We start from the raw sequence: 23,818 nt of genomic DNA on the forward strand, positions 1-23,818 counted from the left end.
TTATTTTTGGCTGGATCTTCTTTGCTGCACATGGGCTTTCTCTAGTTTTGGTAAGTGGGGGTTACTCTTCGTTGTGGTGCAGGGCTTCTCACTGTAACGGCTTCTCTTGTTGCGGAGCACAGGTTCTAGACGCACGGGCTTCAGTAGTTGTGGCACACTGGCTTAGTTGCCCCATGGCATGTGGGATCTTCTCAGACCAAGGATCGAACCCATGTACCTTGAATTGCAAGGCGGATTCTTAACCACTGGACCACCATGGAAGTCCACCTTCTGTGTTTAAACCTCCTACCCAATGGCTACAAATTGCAAGTGCACTGTGGAAGCACTTTTCTGGGAAGCGTTAGAACAGGATCTCAGGTGTAGTTAGGGATGAACGGTAGTTGGCATCTGGAGTCCTACATGCCCCACAAGGGCTGACTTCACAGTTAAACCACAGGCAGGGAAGTTCATCTCCTGAGTCTCATCGAGGGGGACAGCTTTCTAAAGAAAGGTCATTCGGGTGTAAAAACGCATGCAAAGCTTAGGCTGGGCATTCTCCAGGTCCCTGATCTGTGGTCTTTACTCAGGGAAAGCTCTAATCCAAGGAAACAAATGACTGTATGAAGCAAATGATGGAGAAAATATGTGTCTGGATTCATGGAATAGAGAGTCTGATTCCTCTTACAGCGGTTCCTGCTGGAAGCTACCAGGGTTGTGGTAGGGGAATTTCCTGAATGCTGCTGATTTTTTTAACTTGAAGAAGTAATTTTTATTTCATTTCTAGGCTTTCTTGTTACATTTAGCAGGCAAGTTTGAAGAATGTTGCTCTAAAATAAGATCAAAAGAGTTTTAAGTGTACATTATAAATAAAATGTATATAGAAAACACACGCGGCAGTTCTGGATAGTTGACAATGTCCTTTATACAATGCTTTTGGAATTTCTTTTATGGAAGAGTTATAAGGGTGGGGTGGACAGGCAGCTATTAACATTTGATCGTTAGCTCTAGACTCGACCGTTAGCTGGTGACCGTTAGTGTGAGGCCGTTAGTACGAGTTATCGCGAGACCCTTAGTGGGAGACTGTTAGCACAGCAGTTAGAGGTCCCGCTCCGCTAACCGTCGGTCTTGCGGTGGTCCTCTGTGGTTCTCCCGCTGAGAATGCTCTGACAGGCAGATCACAGTCTCCTCCCCAGGGCCCTCGAGGCTGTCTGGTCTCAGGCTGGCTGGCTGGTGAGCTGGGGGTCTCAGGAACAGGATGAGGGCTGTGTCCTGCAGAGCTTCCAAGCCCTCACCCCAGCCGCCCGCTGACCTGCGCAGGTCTTGAGTCAAGGGCGACCTCTCTCCTCATCTCTGCCTCTGCGACCTAATGGCGGCAGGGGTCTCCATGCGTCGCAGTTCATGGGACGCAGCCCCGATTTGGGCAGCCTGAGGATCCTGAGGGGCAGCTGGAGTCTTCTGTGATGAATACTGGGTAAGGTCTGGACACCTGAGGGCACTGCCAGCTGAGAGCTGCCTCCTCAGCTGGACTGGGCACTGGCAGGAGGACCCAAACTTGAGTGCCGGCCGTACGTTCCCTGGGCAGGGTAACCAGCACCTGCAAGGACCCCGCTCCTCTTAACCAGGACCTGGACCTCAGAGGGTGAAGGTTGAGCCTTGGGACCTTGCTCTTTCTTGTCAGAAGAGAGAATAACATGTGTTTTGATGGAGCTTGGAACATTGTGGCCTGACCTCAAGAACAAAAGATCTGACACCTAGAAGTTTGCAACAACTAATAACGCCCCTCCCTCACCTTCCCTATAAAAGGACTTTGCTGAAAAGCTTTCAGGGAGGTTGGGTTTTTTTTTTTAAGTTATGAGCTACTTTTCTCCTTGCCTGGCTCTGCAGTAAACCTTTCTCTGCTCCAGGCTCCGATGTTTTGGTATTTTTTGGCCTCAGTGTGTGTCGGGCACACAGCCCTGTGTTGGGTAATAATGGATAATAATTCATGCATTGGGTAACAGGACAAATGATCCTGTTTTGCAGCTGTTCTCAGTAGCAGGCTTGGGGCACTTGGCAGTGTTTGGTCCTTACAACTGGGATGGTGGTGCTACTGACCTCTAGTGGGTAGCGGCTGGAAGTGCTGCTAAACATCCTGTGTTCTGGACAGCCCTTAAAACGCATCGCAGTCAGCACCAGTGAAGTCCCACAACGGAGTTATCCAGCCCCAAATATCAATACTGCTGAGCCTGAGGAATCTCAAATAGTACCTTAAAATATGCTGTTATTTTTCTGCTTATTCCTTATCTGTTTCCCCTTCTTAGGATTTAACAGGGGATCGCTCAGTTGTGTCCGACTCTTTGTGACCCTGTGGATTGTAGGCTTCCAGGCTCCTCTGTCCACGGGATTTTCCAGGCAATTTGCTCAAAGCTGCCCATCAAGTAAATGGTAGAGATGGATTCTGAACCCACCCATGGGTGATTCCAGAGCTTTTACCCTCAACCCAATTAGTAGCCAATATTGATCACACAATGCAGTATATTAAAAAGTAGAGACATTACTTTGCTGACAAAGGTCTGTCTAGTCAAAGCTATGGTTTATCCAGTAGTCATGTATGGGTGTGAGAGCTGGACTATAAAGAAAGCTGAGTGCCAAAGAATTGATGCTTTTGAACTGCGGTGTTGGAGAAGGCTCTTGAGAGTCCCTTGGACTGCAAGGAGATCAAACCAGTCAATCCTAAAGGAAGTCAGTCCTGAATATTCATTGGAAGGACTGATGCTTAAGCTGAAACTCCAATACTTTGGCCACCTGATGTGAAGAGCTGACTCATTGGAAAAGGCCCTGATGCTGGGAAAGATTGAAGGAAGGAAGAGAAGAGGACGACAGAGGATGAGATGGTTGGATGGCATGACCAACTCAATGGACATGAGTTTGAGCAAGCTCTGGGAGTTGGTGATGGGCAGGGAAGCCTGGCATGCTGCAGTCCATGGGGTTGCAAAGAATCGGACGTGACTGAGCAACTGAACTGAACTGACTGATCACAAATATGCCTTTGATTTCAGGGCTTTTTTTTAAAATATAAAAAACAAATAAATAGATGACATTTAGAATGTAATGTAATGGCAGCCTGTCATATGATTTGCTGCATGTTCACAAACTGAGGTCAGGACTCATGAAAAATGTGAGGATTGCCAATTTTCTGGGACAAAGGGGGTTTAGGGAATAGAATTCCCAGGCTGAATGACATTAAAAGATACTGAAGTGCACTCCTGACTTCACAAGCCTTTGTTTGCTTTTTCGCATTTTCTCTTATATGGACACTCCCATTAAAAAGAGCTCCTTCATTTTTTATGGTCCTCTGAGAATATGCCCTGTTACTGCTCCTTGTCAGATGTCTCTTTCTCAGAGACTGAATTCTTACACCTAGCAGTAGTTTCCACTTTCTAGAACATTTGTATTATCTTTATTTTATTTTGGGGGGTATTCTTTTACTTTTATTTATTAGGGTAAAGTTGCTTTACAATGTTGTGTAAGTTTCTGGTATACACCAAAGTGAATCAACTCTATGTATAGTCTTTATAATGTCTCAAGTGATTACTCCATCTGACTCATCTTCTAAATAGCTCCTGTATCATTTTCATCCTGAGTCTGCAGTCAAGAAGTTCCCCCGCTTGGGGAAGAAACCCCCTCTGATGCTTATGAGGCATACATGTCTTACAGGCAATCGAGGGCTTCTCTTTGAAGTTGGAGATGCTTCTGAGGACTTGGACCTGACTGAAGCCACCCCTGGGTACAGTTGGCAGATCGTCCCTAATGCTGGTTCTCCATCTGGATTTTGGTCAAAGGAAGGGCAACCTTTCAGGTATGTTTGTAGGAAAAGTGGGTGTCCAGATTACAAGTGTCTCTACTGGCCTGGGTGAGGCTAAGAGACAGATGAGTAAGCAATGACATTTCCTGGGGAAAATGTAAAATATCTACGAACTCAGCAGTCACAAATTTTGATCACTGTTCTCAGCCAGTATTGGTTATGTTCATGGACCACAGGCCCTTTATGGGTACACGCTAAATGTTGATCAATGAGTAAAATATGTATGTTGTATAGCTGCTTTGATGTATGTATGTATGTTGAAATACATACATACAGCATACAACAAATATGTACGTTCAAATATGCTTTGGGGAGGACTATTCATCAAAACGTTGAGCTGGGTAGGCCAGGAAACTTGGTAAAGAGCAGGGCAAAACTTGCTGTAGTAACATGGTTAAGAGATAAAACCAGTATCTGGATGATACTAAAGAAAGACTCAAGTAGTTGCCCTTTGGGCATATGAGGGAGCAGAGGCTGGGCAGCCAACAGCTCTGTGGGAACAATTAGCCAGTGCTGTAGGTCAACCAGATGGCTGGTGTAGAGCAGGGGTAAACTCCTGTGGCCTCGGGCGGGAGACATTGTTTTCTATAGAAGTGACTGCAGTGTGGTAAAGTTTCCCTGTTTAGTTTAGTTTTGTCTTTTTAATCCCTGCAAGGATGTGGCCAAAGTTTTTCATATTTTAATGTGGGCTTAAAAATGTAGAAAATAAGAGAGCTGTGGAGACATAGTGTGCTCTAAGCTTGTATATAGGTGACTATATCCTTTAGGTATGATGGATCTCTTCTTCTTCTGAAATTCTCCTCAGAGAGGTTGGTTGTGACTCCTGCGTCTGATTTCTGTGCTAAGTCACCTCAGTCGTGTCCAACTCTTTGCGACCCTATGGACTGTAGCCTGTCAGGCTTCTCTGTCCATGGGATTCTCCAGGCAAGAATACTGGAGTGGGTTGCCATGTCCCCTTCCAGGGGATCTTTCCCACCCAGAGATCGAACCTGTGTCTCTTACGTCTCCTGCATTTGCAGGTGGGTGAATTCTAGTCAATCTGTAACCTCTTTCAAGGATTTGACTAATCTATTGATTTCTTTTGGTTGTGCTGCATAGCACGTGGGTTCTTAATTCCTCAACCAGGGACCGAACCCGTGTCCCCTGCAGTGAAAGTGCAGAGTCTTAACCACTGGACCACTAGGGAAGTCTCTTGGCCATTTTAAAGGTTAATTCAGTTGTGAAAAGGAAGGCTTTGTTCTCTATTCATTGAATTTCAGAAATTGAAGGAACCAAGTCGGGAAGGGAATCTGAACAGAGTGAAGTTTCTATTGTCTTGGAAGTTTTACTAATTAGATATCTAACCACTGGTATATATGGTTTTAAAGTGGCAATAAATTGTGTGTGTGTGTGTGTCTGTGTGTGTGTGTTTGGTGGCACCTAGTACTGAGCCTTTATCATAGTTTCTGAGGACTATAAGTATTGTCAAAAAAATTCAAAAGAAAATCTTTCAGCTATATTCAGTGTGTGTGGGGGCGTCAAGGAGAGTCCCATCTCAATAGATAAAAGAACATTTTGATTATCTGGTATGACCTGTAGCTTTCTCTCTGCCATTTCAAGGAGCCACAAACCAGGCAGCAACTCTTTCTATTCTTTCTGGCATTCGTTTCTGTAAAATTCAAAAATTTAAAATAAAAATGGGAATATTTATTAATATGATAATGATGGAACTTTAGTTATTTTCAAAACTATTCTCAGAAAATATTCTCTGTATTCTTCATATCTAGATCAAATCAGAGAAAACTCTGATTGAGGATCTCTATTTCTAATAATGAGAATGATATTTACTATTGATTGAATGCTTACCATGTGCCAGACCCTGTACTGGCCATGTTTGGTAAGTGATCTCAGCTAAGCCCCCAGGTGACCCTATGCCGTGGGTGCCACTTTCCCAAAGACGATGCAAACTGCCTGGGGAGTCATGCCAGTTCAAAGTGATGGGCTGAGATACTAAGCCAGGCAGGCATCACAGGAAGAGATGCATCCAGAGGGCTCTGGCCAGTCACAGGCACAAGAGTCGAGTGTTTCCTCCTCATTAACATGAAGACAAACAAAATCTAAGGGCACTGTTGTTAGGTCAGTAATAGTGGGCTTGGTTGCCCTCACTTCTTTCTCTGTGTTCCTCTGCTTTCCAGAGCACGGCTCAGTGGGTTCTTTGTGGCCCCAGAGACAAATAATTACACTTTCTGGATCCAGGCTGACAACCAGGCTTCTCTGTATTTCAGTTGGTTGGAGGACCTGAGGACCAAGGTATTTACCACCTTCTTGTTTTCCTTCTTCTTGTCCCCAGTCCCTCACTCCTAGAAAAAAAAAAAACAAACAAACAGTAAGTCAAAATGAAGGCTCTCATGTTCTATTGATAGTTGTAACATGCCATTAAGCAACCAGAGACTTTAATTTTTTTTTGGTGAGTGCATGTGTGTGTATGGGTTTTTTAAAATTAGAATATTTTCTTTTTTAAAAGTTGAGATATAGTCTACATGATTTTAATTTTTGAAACAGAGCTTGCTGCTCATTATGCTATAGCTGTTATATACCTTGTTTCTAAACTTCATAGCATCTTGTGAGCTATGTCTCTTTATCTCCATTTTCCAGATATGGACAATGAGTCCTAGAAGGATTGTATGACCAATGCAGGGCCACTGGGGTGATAAGAGGCATATTAAGAATTCAAATCCAGATTTGTCTGACTCAGAATTTGTTTTTACCACTGATTCTAGGTATGGATATAGCTAGTTTTATGCAGGAATTTTCTGACCAGTTTTGAAGGATAAAAAAAGTGTTTTAGCAAACAGCCAAACATTACTTAATGCCATTGTCAAAGAAACACAGTCTTTTCTCTTGAATGATGAATATGCTCCCATGAAATTGCTTTGCTAATTAGCTGGAGAAGCATCATAGATTTTGATGTGGTCAAGTCATTTAGGTTTCTCAAAGGGTGTCATATGACTTTACCCACAGCATCATGTGTAGTTAGGGTTTCGGTTGGCTCTTCCAGGTTTAAACATGGCCCACCCATCTCATTTGAATACTATGTAATCTAGACAGAGAGAGAGAAAGAGAGAGAAAAAGATAACTGGAGAGGCATGCATAGCATGGTCCTAGAAGGTTCAGGCTTACTTGTTGGAAAAGGCAGAACAGCCCCCAAGTCCCTTGTTAGTAGATGTCTAGTTGCTTTTTGTTTGAGAAAGAGAGGCCCAGAAACTTCACAGTATCGGTCCTGATGTGTTTACTGGGGTGCAGGTGAAAGTGGCCTCTATCAGGGTGGGCACTGCCGACTGGTTTGACTCCTGGGAGCAGAATGGGAGTGACGAGACCCAGCAACAGAAGACCCCCAAGCTGGAGCTGCTCGGGGGAGCCAGGTACTACCTGGAAGCAGAGCATCAGGGGAGAGCCCCCAGCAGCGGGGTGAGAATTGGTGTCCAGATCCACAACACCTGGCTGAATCCTGACGTGGTCAGCACATACCTCCGGGAGAAGCATCAGATCCGAGCTTGGGCCCAGAGACTTCCGGAAATCCAGGTCTGCCTGTGTTTTCTGTCCCATGGGGTTAGGTTCAGGGGCTGAACTCTGCAAGGAATTTAGTCCTGGCTGGCTGAGAGCCAGGAGACTTGAGCCGTAATGATAACTCTCCTGCAAAAGAGATTGGACATTCATCCAGTAGGGTTGAGAGGACTTTTTTTATTTAAAAGGAGTTTTACTGTTGTGATGGACTTAATTTTTGTTGTGATTCATGGACTTAATTTTAGGTACAGAAGTCCTGGTAAATCTTCTTTTGGAAACATATTCCTCAGAGAGGAAATAAGTCCCTGCTAACACTCACACCAATGTTTGCATGCCTGTGAGTGTATGTATGCATGATTTCATAGCTTTTTGACCCATTTAGGTCCTATTTCCTGGTATACTGTCTATAGCAAGTCAGGGAAGTTTGTCTTATGTTGCTAGATTGTCTTTTTGGCTCAATGAACACATATTCTTTAATCCTGTCACTCTTGATTTTTTAGATGCTGACTGTGTCTGGCACAGGGAACTTCTTCCTTACCTGGGACAACGTTTCTAGTCAGCCAATCCCTGCAAATGCCACAGCCCATCAGGTGGGCATTTTATTCACATAAGGAGAGGTGGGGGAACTAGAGGTAGTCTTTATATCCATGGCGTGAGCTCCTGGTCATTTTTCTTATTAACAGATTCAAATAGCCATTGAGGAGTTACTTGCAGTCAAATGCAAACTGGAACCCCTTTCAGCAAACATCTTACTCTGGCTGGGATTTGAACAAGGTACAGTCCCTGGTTTGACAAATTCTGACTGTCTTCTTCACCCTTATCTTTTCTCTCTCTCTTTTTTTAATGTAAAAGCAGAACAATCTTCATTTCATCTCCAAGGCGACTCTGTTCATTCCATTGGAAACTGGATTTGGACATAGTGTTTCAGAGAAAGGCTGAATGTTTGGGAGGGAGCTGCTTGGTGTGGGAATCAGAAAGAAAGGACATCCCTTCTGTGCTGTCAGGGGAGCAGAGAGTTAGAAACAAAGGATGCTGGTGACTTAGGCTCAGGAGCTGCATCTCATGCCACAGGTGGGAAACAGCAACCGATACAGGCGAGACATAACAGAACAGTGCAAGTCTTGTTTAACTCAAATCACATCGCAAAGGAATTATTACATAATTCAGTAGTCTGTGCTGTGCATGGTAAGTCATGTCAGTCGTGTCTGACTCTGTGACCCTATGAACTGAAACCTGCCAGGCTCCTCTGTCTGTGGGATTCTCCAGCCAAGAATACTGGAGTGGGTTTCAGTTTCCTACGCCAGGGGATCTTTCTGACCAACCTATTGAACCGAGTTGCATTGGCAGATGGGTTCTTTACCACTTGGGAAGCCGAAGACAGTAGTCTAATGTATTCTGAAAATGTGAAGATATGTTTTAAAAATCATAAGGTGAGCTAAGTTGCAGTCAACATGCCTTACCTCTTTGCTTCTCAATATTTTTTTTGTTGTGGTACACATTGAAAATGATAATAGGTTTTTAATGCTCTGGAGCAGACACAATGCATTTTTCATAGGTGGAGCCTTTGAGCTGGAGGGTGCTGGCCACCCTGAGCCCTGCCCAGCTCGCCCAAGGACTGAGAAGCCAATGTCATGGAGAACCCATAACCCATTCCCTGCAGACATGTTGTGGAGCTCTGTTTGACAATTACTCCTGTCTTCCTGTTTTATCTGAACTTCATCCAGGGCTAGAAGGTTCCAGCTCTGATGGGCACCTCACCAGTGGGACAGAGCCCTTCTGTGGGAGGTTCAGTCTCCATCAGCCTCGACACCTTGTCCTGATACCTCCAACTGCTCAGAAAGTCTACCGGCTAGATCAGTACACACATGTAAGTAGCAGCCCTTGTGTTTGCAGACCAGGTGGGTAGGGAGGGGTTGGAATTATTCTCTGGGGTGGACACTGGAGAAACAGAGGCACAAGGGAGTGGTTACCATGACCCACAAGATGTTTCAGGCTGAGGTGCTAGGTTTGGGGTGTGAATGGACACCTATAAGTGTCCTATAAGCTAGTTGCTGCATGGAAATGCCTTTCTAATAACTGAGACCTATGGAAGCTTCTGGGCTTTCCAGGTGGCTCAGTGGTAAAGAATCCACCTGCCAATGCAGGAGACGTGGATTTGATCCCTGGGTTGGGAAGATCCCTTGGAGGAGGAAATGGAAGCCCACTCCAGTATTCTTGCCTGGAGAATCCCATGGACAGAGGAGCCTGGAGGGCTACAGTCCATGGAGTTGCAAAGAGTTGGAGTTGAATTAGTGACAAAACAACAACAATGACAACATGGAAGTTTCCATATGGTTCAGTGTTTTCTTTGATCTCCAGGTATGAGAGCAGACTCTCCACTCAGACTCTCTGGTTTTGAATTCTGACTCTATACCCTGCATGCCCTCTGTGTTTTATCTTAGTTTACTCATCTGAGAAATGGGTAATAATAGGGTCTGCCTCTCAAGCTATTGGGGCAGAGTATATGAGGTAATCCAGTAAAGTGCTTGGGCAGTGGCTAGGACTTGTTTAAAGCTAGTTATTATTTATTATAGTTATTGTTATTATTGATGGATGGACTGACACATTCCTCCCATACCTCATATCCTTTGCATCAGTAGCTCTGCTCTTTGGGAACCAGGGTGAACCTTCCTGGGATGACTGAGCTCATGGCAGTGGTTTCAAGTCCTTTCTGAGTCAAAAAAGAGTGGGAGCTGGGACTAAATGGTTCAGGAAAGGGCAACACCCAACTTCCAGCCTTTCTGCTACAGCACAGGTGCCCAGCAGGTGGTGGTGGGGATTTAGCCCATGCTAGAGGCATTTTTGGTCATCACAACTGGGGAAGTGTTAGTGCCATCCAGTGGGTAGGTTCTAGGAAAGTTGCTACACATTCTGCAATGCACAGTGTAAGAAAAGGACTCACAGAAAAGTCCCAGTCCTAAATGTCAATAGTGCCACAGTTGAAAAATCCTGCCAAACAATGTTACTTAACTCTGAGTTAGAAGCCAAGGTTGCCGGCGAGTTCAGGTTAAGGAGTGAGGCTCAGAGAGGTTCAGTGCCTTGCTTGAGGTTGCACAGGCATCTGGGTCACAACAAGGGATTTCTAATTGAGATCTCTAATTGAGATAAAAAGTCCTCACAGCCACACACAGCGCTAGGCATTGAATAGCTCTCTGTTGGATAAATAGCAATTTGTTCTAAACTAAGGTAAGGTCTAGGAGGGCAGGAGTGGTCTGGCTGTCTCTAGGTTAGTTCTAGGGAGTGGATTGTCCTCAATAAACATTGCTTGAGCAGCTGCTGCTTAGTGACAGAGCTGAAGCACTTGTTTTGTGTCTCTAGTTGTGCCTTGCGTACAGAGGCCATGAGAATACGACCCTGAAGATGACTGTGTCCTTCACAGTTGGCCTTCAAAACCCTGTTAAGAACATCACATGTGACTGGAGTCTCCTGGGGACCAGTCCTAGGTAGGTACCCGCAGGTAGCTTGTCTGCGGGCAGGTGTGGTGGGAATTCTGCTAGATGGTATGGCTAACTATCTTGGGGACAGTGACTCATGGGAGGTATTTTCTGATAGTGGGGCCTCGGACAATAATTTCAGCTCTGAATGTTTTATTTGGCAAAGAAGTTTGATTTAAGAGCAGTTAGTCATTACACATATAAGGAGTCTGACATTTCTCATAGGGATAGAGTCAAAGACCATCATATTTGGAAGAGATTTTATGGAACATTCCTTGACATTACAGATGAGAAAAATCAGGGCCCAGAGAAAGTGTGATTCACTGAAATTCATTCAGCGAGTGAGCAAAGATGCTGGAATATGATTCAGGCATTTTGATCCCTTGATTCAGCACTCTTTCCACATCTCTCAAGGGTTTTGTGAGTGGTTTCAAACCTAAATGAAATTTAGGTTTTAGAGACCACTAATCATCTCTGTGGTTAGAGCCTAACATGTGATCTGCTTAAGACACTCAATTGTATCGTAATTTGAAAGTACTGCTGACATTGTTATGAACGGATGGTGGACTTAAATGTGACTCACTGGTGTTGTGTCCCAGCCAAGTTGAGCCCATTTTGGGTGGGATGCTGGTACCATGGCAACCAGGACTGTGTGGATCTCCCAGCTGCATGGTCTGCAGCCCCGGTTGGGGAACTGGGGCTCTCAGGCGAGAGGACTGTGGTGCTCACAGGAGGCCCATTTCTGCTCTGTGCTTGTGTTCAGCTGGCAGTTCACCTGCACCGACCTCTGGAAGACGTGTGTGCATCACTCCTCGCATCTCCAGCTGCCTCCTGCAAATTCCCCAGTGCTGGTTCATCAGATTGACCTCCTCCCTCTGTCTCCAGAGATGGGCATGTTCTATGTGGATGAGATTATTATTGCAGACACAAACCTAACAGGTGGTTATCAGATCTACTCTCCTCTACGAACTATCCATCAGATAGGGTCCTCAGGCTTTTCTGGAGGGGCTGCTTCTCTTTTAATGGAGAGAGAACAGATGATTCTCTATCTTTCTACCTCAGTCCCAGGGAGAAGATGAAGCTGTGATTGTGTGTCTTTGGCTTTTATATCCCTCTAGCAAGTTCCTTCTGTTTTCTGTTATTTACCCCAATGTTTGCCGTTGCTTTGGGTGCCTGTCATATTATCCCAATTTTACCACTTTCTGACTGAGAGGCCTTGGTTTTCTCATCTGTAAAATGGGCATAATGAGGCTTCTACCCCATGGGATTACTATGAAGATTAACTGAAGTGTAATATAAAGCACTCATCATGGGTCCTGACTGTAGTAAGTGCTCAGTAAATATAATCAATTATTACTACTATTATCATTACTATTGTCAGGCCAGCAGGATTTCTCCCTACCTCCATCTGTTAATATCTGTCATAAAAGGTGCTGTGAGGAACACAACATCTTTGGCCCTGAAATGGGCCACAAGTCTGATTTTACGACCCTTAGGGCCAACTTGGTATGAGTCAGAGGGTCAACACATCCTCATGAGAATAGCTTTGTCTTTCTGCCCATCTGATAGCTCCCACGCATCACTCAGAGCTCAGGCCTGGCCCCTCTCTGCACAAAGTCCCTTGATCTCACCTGGCTTTGTTTGTCTTAAGGGCAAGGTGCTCACCAAGGGTTCTCCTCAGGCCACGTGTGGCACACATGCCAGGGACAGAAGGCCAGAGGGATGGTGTGGTTTGCTCCCAGGGCCTCTAGGCTTCCAGCTTGTTCACTCTCCCTATTCCATCAAATCCCTTGTGACTCTGGGCCTTGGCTTTCCTGCTTCTCGTAGCTTCTCTTTCTCTCTTCAAGGAGAAAAGAATGGAACAGTCATTTGCGTTCTGATTTTCAAGTTGTGCAACTTTTAATCTTTTACCTGAAAGTTGCAGAGCTAGGGGGCAGGGAACTTGGGGATGAGGGGTAAGAGAACTGTCTTTCAAGGCCTGAAATTGCATCATTTTTGATACTCTTCAGAATTCTATCCCTTACCTGTTTCAGTGATTTGAGTGTTTTGGGGGCATCTGGCATCGCTGACTTCAAATTCCATGTTCTGACACACAGAAAATAATATTCAAATAGTGTGCTGGGATAACTGTCTGAATTCCTTGGTGCCCAAGACAACTGACTGGGGCCTTTGGTGATCCCAAATGCTGCACAGATTCCCAGAGGGCTGATGGGAATATTTCATACACTTGAACCCACTGACTGGGAAACTCAGGACTAGATAATAGGTATCATTTCCCTTTCTCCTCTCCAAACCCTCAATGCCCAGGATCCCAACTCTTTCTCATGGCCATCACCTCTATGACCCAAATGCTCCAGCATCTGGAGCCATGTAGGGGTGAGGTGGGGAGGGGAGCAGGGAGGCAGAGGGCAGAGATAAGAAAGACAGGAGGTGGCTTGGGTATAACAATCTGCTTCTCACTTAGTTCAGTCATCCTGCTGGAAACAATTTTTCTGTGAGGATTATTTAATAGTAACATAAACTACACACGGGTTCCATATTCATATTTAATTGCCTGACATTTATCTGATCAGCTTAATATTTGATTATATTCTCCCACCTACTGTCCTCTATGAAATTTCTTTTTATTTAGTGGTAGCTACCAAATACTTCTCATTTAATTCTCAGAACCCCTGAGATGGCCCTATGATCCCCACTCTATAGATTAAGAAACCAAAGCTAAGAGGGTGCTGAGTGTTTTGCCTCAAATAGTTGGGGATGTGGGGGAAATTGAAACCTAGAGATCACTGACACCAGAGCCACTTTTAATGACCCCCTACTCAGTTGGACAAATGAACTTTTATTGAGCACTGGCTCTGTGCCTGGTGGTGTGCTTAGCATTGGGCCTGCAAGGATGCTGCTTTTAAACTGTTTGCTGTCTCAATTGCACAGACTTGGGAAAGAAACTGCATTTACATGGTGCCTAGTAGAAGGGAAAGAGGATATTAAGCTGGCCCTCTAAACCTGCCATCTCAGTAAACTCTCCCTGCCGTGCAGACCGATGTCTATCATGAGTCCCACTTTATCAATGAGAAAAGAGTCTTATGGAGGCTATGGTGATTAGCTAAATGGTCACCCAGTAGAAGTGGAAAATCAGGATTTGCAAAACGGTCTGTCTTAAATGCTTGCACTGTGTCTGCACACATGTTGACACCATGCCATGGATAAAACTCAGACATCTCCAGGATCTGCCCTGTGTGTTCAGTGTTCCTGAGGGGTATCATCCTGCATTGCTGGAGCTGCCGGGACTTGGAGAAGGAAAGGAGGAAGAGGGGAGCAGTGCACACTGCCACCGATGAGCTGTGTGTTTGCGTGTGTGTGTGTGGCGGTGGGGGGACCTCCGACGGCACAGGGAATGATGCTTGGCTGGCTTGCGGCTTACTGAAGTTTGCTGTGGAATTAGTCATCGTCTCCTTATACCATGACCTTGCATTTTCCTTTGGCAACTGAATTCCTCCCTCTTCCTTTTTTCCTCATGGCAGCAGGTAGGTGGGAATCTCTGCTTCCATGGTGTGCTGAGATGTGAGTGACTCAGACCCTCCAGCAGGGACCTTCCACCCAGAGGGTCTTCCATCTTGATTTACTTGATGATGTTTGGTTCCTCGGTCTCCAGTTTCTCAGGCAGACACTGGTACAGCTCGCCCCGGCGGGAATCTGCTGGAATTGCTCTCGGTGGTAGGATCACCTCCCGTCTACAATGTGACCTCCTGGTTGGCAGGGTGTGGCCTGGAGCTCCCGCTCATCACTGCAAGGTGGGGAACCATCTTTGGTCACCTGTCCCTCCTTAAAATTGCTAATTGGCGTTAGGAGTCACAGAGGTGAGACTTTTTATCAATCAGGAAAATTTACCTGTCTTGCTGCTTAAAGCAATAGTTCTCTATGTTAAGAATGCTGCATCAGACTTACCTGAAGGTTGTGTTAAAACACAAATTGCTGTGCCCTAACCACACCATCCTAATTCAGTAGGCTTGGTGGCAGGGCCTGATAATTTGCGTTTCTAATGAGTTCCAAGGCAATGCTGATTCTGTTGATCTGGGGGCTAGTTCCTAGTTAATTAGTTTACAAGTAGATGTCTTTTTATGCTTTTCAGAGGTTCACATTACCACTGTTTTCTTCTTGTTCCTCTTCTCCCATTCCATTAAGAAGATTAATATATTAATCTTACTGGAATTCTTTGAGGCAAAAGGAAGTACAATTCATAGTCAAAGGAACAAAACCAGCCAGTTCTGAAAGCTCACCACCAGATGGCACTAGAGCCACATAAGCGTTGATTCATCAATAAACAAACCTTTCTGGCCATAGTTTACAAAGCAGTAACTAAGAATCAGGCTCCTCCAAGCTCCTGGAACACATGCATGCTGTAATTCGTCCTTTTAAATGTTCACTAAAATCCCGTAGAATGGGAAAGATTGAGATGCCTTGTCTTTAAAATTTCTCCCCCTGTATCTAACACGTTCTGAAATGAGTTCTCATTACTTACACTGTGTTTGGGATGGTGTAAGAAAAGTAGGCACAGAAAGCTTGAATCTATTTCTTGACACATTTCTTGACAATGTTTCATGGTCCTCTGAGTAGAAAAGACCAAAAATCATCATTAGAATAAAGGAGGGAAAGGCTCTCAGTGTTGGAGGGGGAGATGTCAGATGAGCCCCCTGTGATCCTGTGCTCCAAACGCCAAAGTTATTAACTCTGAAATGGTGGAGATAATCTCGGTCCACACTTAGAGGGGTCCTCACAACCTCCCCTTCCGAGTTTCCTCAGGCTCCTTAGCTCCTTCTGGAAGCCTTCAGCCTGAGAAAGTCAGGACAACACTGAATGGCCCCCAACCAGATAGCATCAGTCTGACTGTTTCTGTGTGGTTGTGAGTATGCACATCAATAAGTAGTACTTAAGTAATGTTACTGATCAAAATCATACATGTTCATTGTTGAAAATCTGGGAAGTACAGAAAAGCACATAGAAAATGTACAAATCACTCATAATCCCTCTGTTCAGAGGTAGTTTCTTTTAATAAGTTGAATCCATGTTCTAAAATACTCTTTTCTCCCAGGCAGTTTTTATATACACACACACATATACATATATACACAAAATACATATATATGTATTATATATATGTGTATATATATGTGTGTGTGTATATATATGTGTGTGTGTATGTATATATATATATATATATATATATATATATATATATTTGGTGGCTCAGATGATAAAGAATCTACCTGCAATGCAGGAGACCCAGGTTTGATCCCTGGGTTGGGAAGACCTGGAGAAAGGAATGGCAACATACTCCAGTATTCTCGCCTGGAGAATTCCAAGAACAGAGGAGTCTGGTGGGCCACTGTCCATAGAGTCACAAAGAGTCGGACATGACTGAGTGACCAACACTAACTAATTATGTATATTTACTTTTTAAACCTCAAGTTGGTACAACAGATAAGATACTGTATTTGCAACATGCCCTTTTCACCTACTGGTATAAATAGAATATTTCCCCATTTCATTAAGCATGCTTTTTAATGGCTGAATAGTATTCTGCTGCATGGTATGTCATGATTTATTTGACCCACTTATTATACTGAAAGCAGGATTAGGTACGCAGTGTGCACACAGGTGCTGGATAAGGACTCTGCTAGATGGAGTGGCCTGTTTCTGCTGGGGTTGCTGAGCGCAGAGGATCTGTGGACCAGGGCGAGCTTTCCTCTGACTGTGAAGACACAGTTAGAGAACACAGGTTTCTGCTTCCACTCTGCATCAGGACCAGAGCAGTGGAGGCTACACTCATCACTCTTCACTCTGCCTCTGTGTTCTCCCAGGATCAGTAGAGGGGGAGGGTGGAACACCCCTAGAGACCCCTCGTATTTACCTTTCATTTTCTCTGCTGTGATGGGAGAGGGGTTATTTGGGAGCTCGTGCTTGTGGTCTGGAAACACGGGAGACTGTGTGGTCCTTGAGATGGAGCTGTGCTCTGTCTGGAGCAGCTGCTGGAGGGGCCTTGTGGTTAATGCTTTGCTTCTGACATGTTGCAGCGCTGTGCCCACCGAAGGAGCAGAGGAAGGATCCGGGTTGGTCCAGGTGGCAACACAGAGACTGCAGAGGACAAGTCCACCTTTGGGAGGACACTTTCGCATCCAACTTTCTAACACAGCAATTCCTGGTAAAGGGGCCATAGCGGGTGCAGCATTTCTCGTTGAAGCTTTCAGTGGCATCCCCAGGCAAACAACATCCTGCTAACAGGGTAACAGTCTTAAAGTTAGCATAATTTGTTAATTTTCCAGTGTCTGAGAATGACTTTCCTAAAATTAAAGATCTGGGATATCCTTGTCAATATGATCCCAGTCTTTCCATTTTACAGATGAGGAAACTGAGCGGATCAGTTTCTTACGGCTGTCATAACAAATTATACAAGCTTGGTGGCTTAAAATGACTGAAATGTATTCTCTTAGACTGGAGGCCGAAGTCCAAAATCAAGTTGTTGGCAGGGCCACAGTTCCTCCTAAGGTCTAGGGGAGGATCTGTTTTCTGCATCTTTGAGCTTCTGGTGGCTGTTGGCATCCCTTGGTTCAGGTGCATCATTCCAAACCCTGCCTCCTGGTCACATGGTCTCTTCCTCTGCCATCTCCAAACTCCCTCTATCTCTCTGTTATAAGGATAAATAGGATTGCATTTATGGCCCACCTGGATAATCCTGGATGATTCCCTCTTCTCAAGATCCTTAATCACATCCTTTGCTCTATGATGTAACATCCACAGTTTCCAGGAATTAGAACGTATCTTTTTGAGGGCCACCATTTAGCTCACTCTACTCAGGCTTGCCCGAAGCTCATACAAATAGCTGCAGCAGGGTCCAGATATGAACTTGAGTGTTTGCTTCTCAAAGAGTTCAATTTTCTTCTCTAGAATTTCATAGACCATGATCCATGTAGCCACTGCCTTTCTAAATTAAACTCCAAAGTGACCCCACATGATACTGAGCATTTTAGAAACCATATCCATGAGGTCACAAAGAGTCAGACATGACTGAGTGACTGAACTGAACTGAGAAACTATATTAAATGTAGAAAGAGCTTTCAACTGCAATGAAGATGGAAATGTTTCTAAATCTTCAACTATCAATGTATATACATCTCATCAAGGACAGGGTTAGAAGTGATTATATTATTTATTTGGTAAAAACAGGGAAGTTGGGGGCTCAGGAGAATGCAAGAGTGGTTGTTCAAAAGTTGGCAAGTGGTCCAAAAATCTTCTACCCTCCCAAGAAGAAAGAAGCTGGACTTGCAAAGAAGTCCATCCTTGGCTGGAGGAATGGAATTTTTCCTCTAATAGGACATCTTAGGAAAAATAGATGGTCCTGAGGCTATTGGAATCTGATAAGTGGGTGAGTAAGTGCACTAGAGCTCTGCCACTGTGAAGCCCATTACTGTGCTGTTTCCCTTCTCACAATGAGAGAACTGCAGAATACCTATTGAGAGATGTTTTTTCTTCCCATCATGTTCTGTTGCTGATGCTCTTCACATCACTGCCTGCAAAACAACTGGGGGGATAAGCCAGCCTTCACCTGGCCATTTGAAATGACCCTCAAATGATGTATTCATATAGGACAGTCTGTTTTAAAAAGATGAGTTTTGTTTGCATTTTGGAAATGCAGTGATATTTCATTAATACTCCAGGGTAGTGTGGGATTCAAGAGGAAATCTCTTGAGTTGGTCAATGCAATCTGGGTTTTAATCAAAACCCCTCTCACTTGGTTGATGAACTGTTGAATCACATTGGGTTTCATTTTCTTCATTTCTTAAGGAGGCATTAGGTTATCCAGATGACCCACCTCAAAGGGTTGCTGGGGGTGGCTAATGAAATGGAAACTTCAGGTAAAGCATGAAATAGTGTTCAAACACAAGCAAGGCTTCATCCCAGAGTGCAGTTATTTCTCTGCGTGGATGTGTGATGGGGAAGCAGGTGGTTGGGCTTAAAGGAAATTCTAGTAGAGAAACCGAAGTTCAATGCCAATATTCCTCAGCTTCGTTGGCTCTGTTTTTATAGGTGTCAGCTGCTTTATGCCTGACATAAAGGTGGCCAACTTTGCCTTATTCACAGGGCCAGCTAAATTTTTTTTCCAGGAAAAACTCAGTATTTAATTAGACTTTCAGGAATTACCAGTGTTTGGAATTCACATTTTGAGTTGATAGTTGAGATAGTTTTGTCTGATGTGATTGTGTTCTCTGCTTGAGAGATATGATGCTGATTAAAGGGATCATGATATAAAAAGTGAGCACCTACTTATGCTTGCCTTAAAAATTGCATAACTGGACTGAGGGTTCTCTTGAAGCCACGTCTTGAACCTGAGGGTCTTTGCATATGTGAAGTCATTTTAACCTGTATTCTGCTGTCTTGATGATGAGATGAGATGCTACAAGGTGGAGTAATTACTTTCCTGTATTTTCTATATCACAGTTCCCTGATAGCTCAGCAGTAAAGAATCCGCCTGCCAATGCAGGAGACGGGGGTTTGATCCCTGTGTTGGGAAGATCTTCTGTTGAAGGAAATGGCAACCCACTCCAGTATTCTTGCATGGGAAATTCCATGGAAAGAGGGGCCTGACGGGCTACAGTCCATGGGGTTGCGAAAGAGTTGGACACAACTTAGCGACTAAAATAAGAACATTTTCGGTATCATGACCTTCTCCCACAGGTGTCCCTGTGCACATCTCAGCCAGTCACCTCCAAAAGCTCTTACAAACCAGCGCTGATGACTTCGCATCCAGGTACCTCAGTGTCAGTGACTTCACTGTGACGGAGGATCTAAAGTCATGCTATGAACATGTGTGGACCCTCTCCTGGTCCAGCCAGGTCGGGGACTTGCCCAACTTCATCAAGGTATGTATGGTATCCCTTTTGACTTTATGGATTTGGTGCTCTGGAACAATTTTGTGAAAAAAAAAAAATCTAATTATATGAATGAAAACTGTCATGATTTGTGAACTTTGTTGAAATTCTCTAGTAAAGGAGCTCAATGATCTTTCTGAAAGTTTTCAAGGTATGTTTTATATTTCATATTCCTGATAAGGCAATTTAAACATAACGTTGCCTTTTCTAACTTGATGTAGGTAACGAAATTGTTGGTCAGTGTCCACCATACAATAATTTTACATCTGTTATTGGATAATTTAAGCAGATGTGATTGACTTAGATTATCATGGAGGCAGATGGCAGAGCAGAAGGAAGTTTAGGAAAGGATTTGCTGTCTTTGGATAATGACAAAACCAGATGCTCTTGCATATTTAGGGTTTTAAAAAATAATCTAATGATCATCTAGCATTTGGTTTTATGAAGTGAAATCTGAGATGAAATTTTATTCTTGTTATTTGGCATGGCGGGTCATCTGGTTTTCAAACAAAATCCTTGGGTGGAGATGGAGGAAGGATGGAAGTCATCTCATGGCACTTGTTTCCTGATGTTTTATTTTAGTATTTTGGATTGTAAACTTGTAAAATAGAAAAGCACATGGGAACAAAATCTCTTGCAAGACTTGAGAGATCAGCATAGTATGCATTTTTTGGTAACTCTACTTGCAAATAAATATTCTTCTAGTCTACTGGGGCTTTCATTTACCACTACTTACTGTTAGGCTTCTAGATTTCAAGCCCATGTCACTCTATTTTCACTTTCTAGCTATCTGATTATTGTTAATGAATGTGAAAACACCCTTTGTCATTTGTTTCAAGCAAGAATTAGACTTCTGTTCCATGGCAGGATTCACCAGAAATGTGACCATCTTAGGTGTCTAATGAAAACCTCACCGGAGTGAACCCTGCTGTGACCACACGTGTGGTGTATGATGGTGGAGTCTTCCTTGGACCCATATTTGGAGACATGTTGGCCACTGCCAACCAATACACTCAGGTGAGAGCAGATGGGCCCCCCAAAGTGAAGAACTGGTTTCAAGTCTACTGCAGCCCCTCCTTATTTGTGATGTGGGCCAATCCCAAGGGTCAGTTTTCTAATTTGAGACAGCCTTCTAAAAGATACAGCCGTGGCTGTGCTCTTTCTACTTTCACAGGGTATGAAGAGTACTCTGAAAATACAAGTGCTTTGTAAACACAACATCCAGTTATAACTACTGATGCTCTTATGGTACCCAAAATAGAGAATCTCTCTAGCTATATACTTTTTATACCTGCTCACAGTGGTCTTGGAAAGTAAATGGGCTGAGTCAACTCCTTTTCTCTTTAAAATGTCTTTTGCACTTTCCCCTCTTATAAGTCATGTGCTTTCAATTGAGACAGTTTTAAAATGCAAAATCTATAAGAATAATATAACCAATACCTGGCTACCCAAACAAGAATTAATAATTGTTAACATTTGATGTATGATCCCTTCCCTCCATAAGCAAACACTATCATAAATGTAGTGTGTTTTTAATCTTTATTTTATAGGTAAAGACTGAGAGTCTTATCTTTTTCACCACTTTCATTTACAAGTGTTGTAGAGTTCTATTATATTAACCTCAGTCCCAGTGAGAGGGAAAGATACATAATTTATTCTAAGGGACTTCGCATTCTAGGACAAAAAAGACCCCAACCCAAATGTCCAAATCCACTCTAATCTTCAGTTATACATCCTTGTAGCAATGATGGAACAGAGGTGTCTACATCATTGGCATCTACCAGCAAAGACAGGGCTTTTCACAGGCAGTAGGTCTTAAGTTAAAAAATATAAGGTGATAAAAAGTCCTTGCACAGTTTGAATTTACTTCTATGTGACCGAGAGGGAATTTACTCCAGACTGAGCCTATCTAATTGTAAAAATATTAGATTTCTGCATATTAACCATCATTTAGACATAGCCTAACATGTTGAGTCATGCTTTACAACTGAGGGTCTATTATTGGAAAATAGAAGGGAAAAATAGAGAATAGGTGAGTCACGGCACATATGATTTTGGGCATAACACATATCAGTTTGGGCAAACTTCACAAGTCTTTTGTGAATACCCTTGAGCATATGAAATGTGTACATCTGCCTTTAATGCTTTTGCCTTTTTCCAGGTGGTTGTGCGAGTAAATGACATACCAGCTTATTGCTCAGGTTCCTGTGCCTTCCAGTACCTTGATGGGTCAACTCCTCAGGTCCACTCTGTGTGGTATGCCCTTGGTATGACGTGTCCTTGACATTGAAATGGGCATCAGCTTTATTTTTTGATTGCAGTGTAGTTGATTTGCAGTGTAATGTTAGTTTCAGGTGTTCAGCTCAGCGATTCGGTTTTATGTGTATATATAGGCCTATAAAGTGAACATGAAAGTGAAGTCGCTCAATTGTGTCTGACTCTTTGTGACCCCATGGACTGAAGACCATCAGGCTCCTCTGTCCATGGGATTCTCCAGGCAAGATTACTGGAGTGGGTTGCCATTTCCTTCTCCAGGGGATCCTTCAGACCCAGGGACTGAACCTGTATCTCCCGCATTGCAGGCAGACACTTTATGGTCTGAGCCACCAGGGAAGCCACATATACCTATAAAACTATGTGTATACATACGTGTGTATGTGTGCATGCTTGTGTGCTCAGTTGCTCAGTCATGTCTGACTCTTTGTGACCCCATGAACTTTAGCCTGTCAGGCTCCTCTGTCCATGGACTTCTTCAGGCAAGAATACTAGAGTGGGTTGCCATTTCCTACGTGTATGCTTAGTTGCTCAGTCGTGTCTGACTCTTTGCAAGTCCATGGACTATAGCCCACCAGGCTCCTCTGTCCATGGAGATTCTCCAGGCAAGAATACTGCAGTGGGTTGCCATGTTTCGCTCCAGGGGATCTTCCCAACCCAGGGATCAAACCCAGATATCCCACATTGCAGGTGAATTCTTTACTCTCTGAGTCACTAGGGAAGCCCTTTTCCACGTGATCTTCCCAACCCAGGGATCAAGCCCATGTCTCCTGCATTGGCAGGTGGATTCTTTACCACTGAGCCACCTGGGAAGCCCCATATATATGTGTATATTTGTTGTTGTTCAGTTGCTCAGTTGTGTCTGACTCTTTGTGACCCTATGGACTGCAGCACACCAGGCTTCTCTGTCCTTCACCATCTCACGGAGTTTGCTCAGACTCATATCCATTGAGTCAGTGATGCCTTACAACCATCTCGTATTCTGTTGTCCCCTTCTCCTCCTGCCTTCAGTCTTTCCCAGTATCAGGGTCTTTTTCCAATGAGTTAGTTCTTCACATCAGGTGGCCACAGTATTGGAACTTCAGCTTCAGCATCAGTCCTTCCAGTGAATATTCAGTATTGATTTCCTTTAGGATTAACTGGTTTGATGTCCTTGCAGTCCAAGGGACTCTCAAGAGTCTTCTCCAATACCAGAGTTCAAAAGCATCAATTCTTTAGCTTTCTTTATGGTCCAACTCTCACATCCACACATGACTACTGGAAAAACCATAGCTTTGACTAGACAGACCTTTGTTGGCAAAGTGATATCTCTGCCTTTTAATGTGCTGTCTAGGTTTGTCATAGCTTTTCTTCCAAGGAGTAAGCGTCTTTTAATTTCAAGGCTGCAGTCACCATGTGCAGTGATTTTGGAGCCCAATAACATAAAGTCTGTCACTGTTTCCATTGTTTCCCCATCTGTTTGCCATGAAGTGGTGGGACTGGATGCTATGATCTTAGTTTCTTGAATGTTGAGTTTTAAGCCAACATTCAAAAAACAGGTATCCATGTATACACATATGTATTCTTTTTCAGATTCTTTTCCCTTATAGATATTACAAAATATTGAGTATAGTTCCCTGTACTATGCAGCAGGTCCTTGGTGGTTATGCATTTTATGTATAGTAGTATATAAGTGTTACTCCCAAACTCCTAATTTATCCCTCCCACAACCTTTCCCCTTTGGTGACCATAAATGTAGGTTTATTTCTTTTGTGTGTCTGTATGCGGGGTGGGGGAGTGGT

At 43.8% G+C, this 23,818-nt stretch overlaps 1 protein-coding gene across 7 annotated transcripts in view; it reads left to right on the forward strand.

Annotated features, from left to right (window-relative positions):
- Positions 1-23,818, forward strand: part of PKHD1 (PKHD1 ciliary IPT domain containing fibrocystin/polyductin) — a 429,461-nt gene that overhangs the window by 27,702 nt on the left and 377,941 nt on the right. For all 7 annotated transcript variants that reach the window (XM_043450734.1, XM_043450737.1, XM_043450739.1 and 4 more), the window contains exons 14-26: positions 3,676-3,817; positions 5,998-6,112; positions 7,106-7,384; positions 7,867-7,956; positions 8,050-8,140; positions 9,091-9,233; positions 10,724-10,848; positions 11,603-11,778; positions 14,492-14,630; positions 16,911-17,038; positions 19,570-19,754; positions 20,658-20,780; positions 21,925-22,030. In XM_043450734.1, the coding sequence (XP_043306669.1) occupies positions 3,676-3,817; positions 5,998-6,112; positions 7,106-7,384; positions 7,867-7,956; positions 8,050-8,140; positions 9,091-9,233; positions 10,724-10,848; positions 11,603-11,778; positions 14,492-14,630; positions 16,911-17,038; positions 19,570-19,754; positions 20,658-20,780; positions 21,925-22,030 (1,842 nt within the window). The remainder of the gene's footprint in view (positions 1-3,675; positions 3,818-5,997; positions 6,113-7,105; positions 7,385-7,866; positions 7,957-8,049; positions 8,141-9,090; positions 9,234-10,723; positions 10,849-11,602; positions 11,779-14,491; positions 14,631-16,910; positions 17,039-19,569; positions 19,755-20,657; positions 20,781-21,924; positions 22,031-23,818) is intronic.

This window comes from Cervus canadensis, chromosome 28 (assembly GCF_019320065.1).
Source record: "Cervus canadensis isolate Bull #8, Minnesota chromosome 28, ASM1932006v1, whole genome shotgun sequence".
Taxonomy (NCBI): Eukaryota; Metazoa; Chordata; class Mammalia; order Artiodactyla; family Cervidae; genus Cervus; species Cervus canadensis.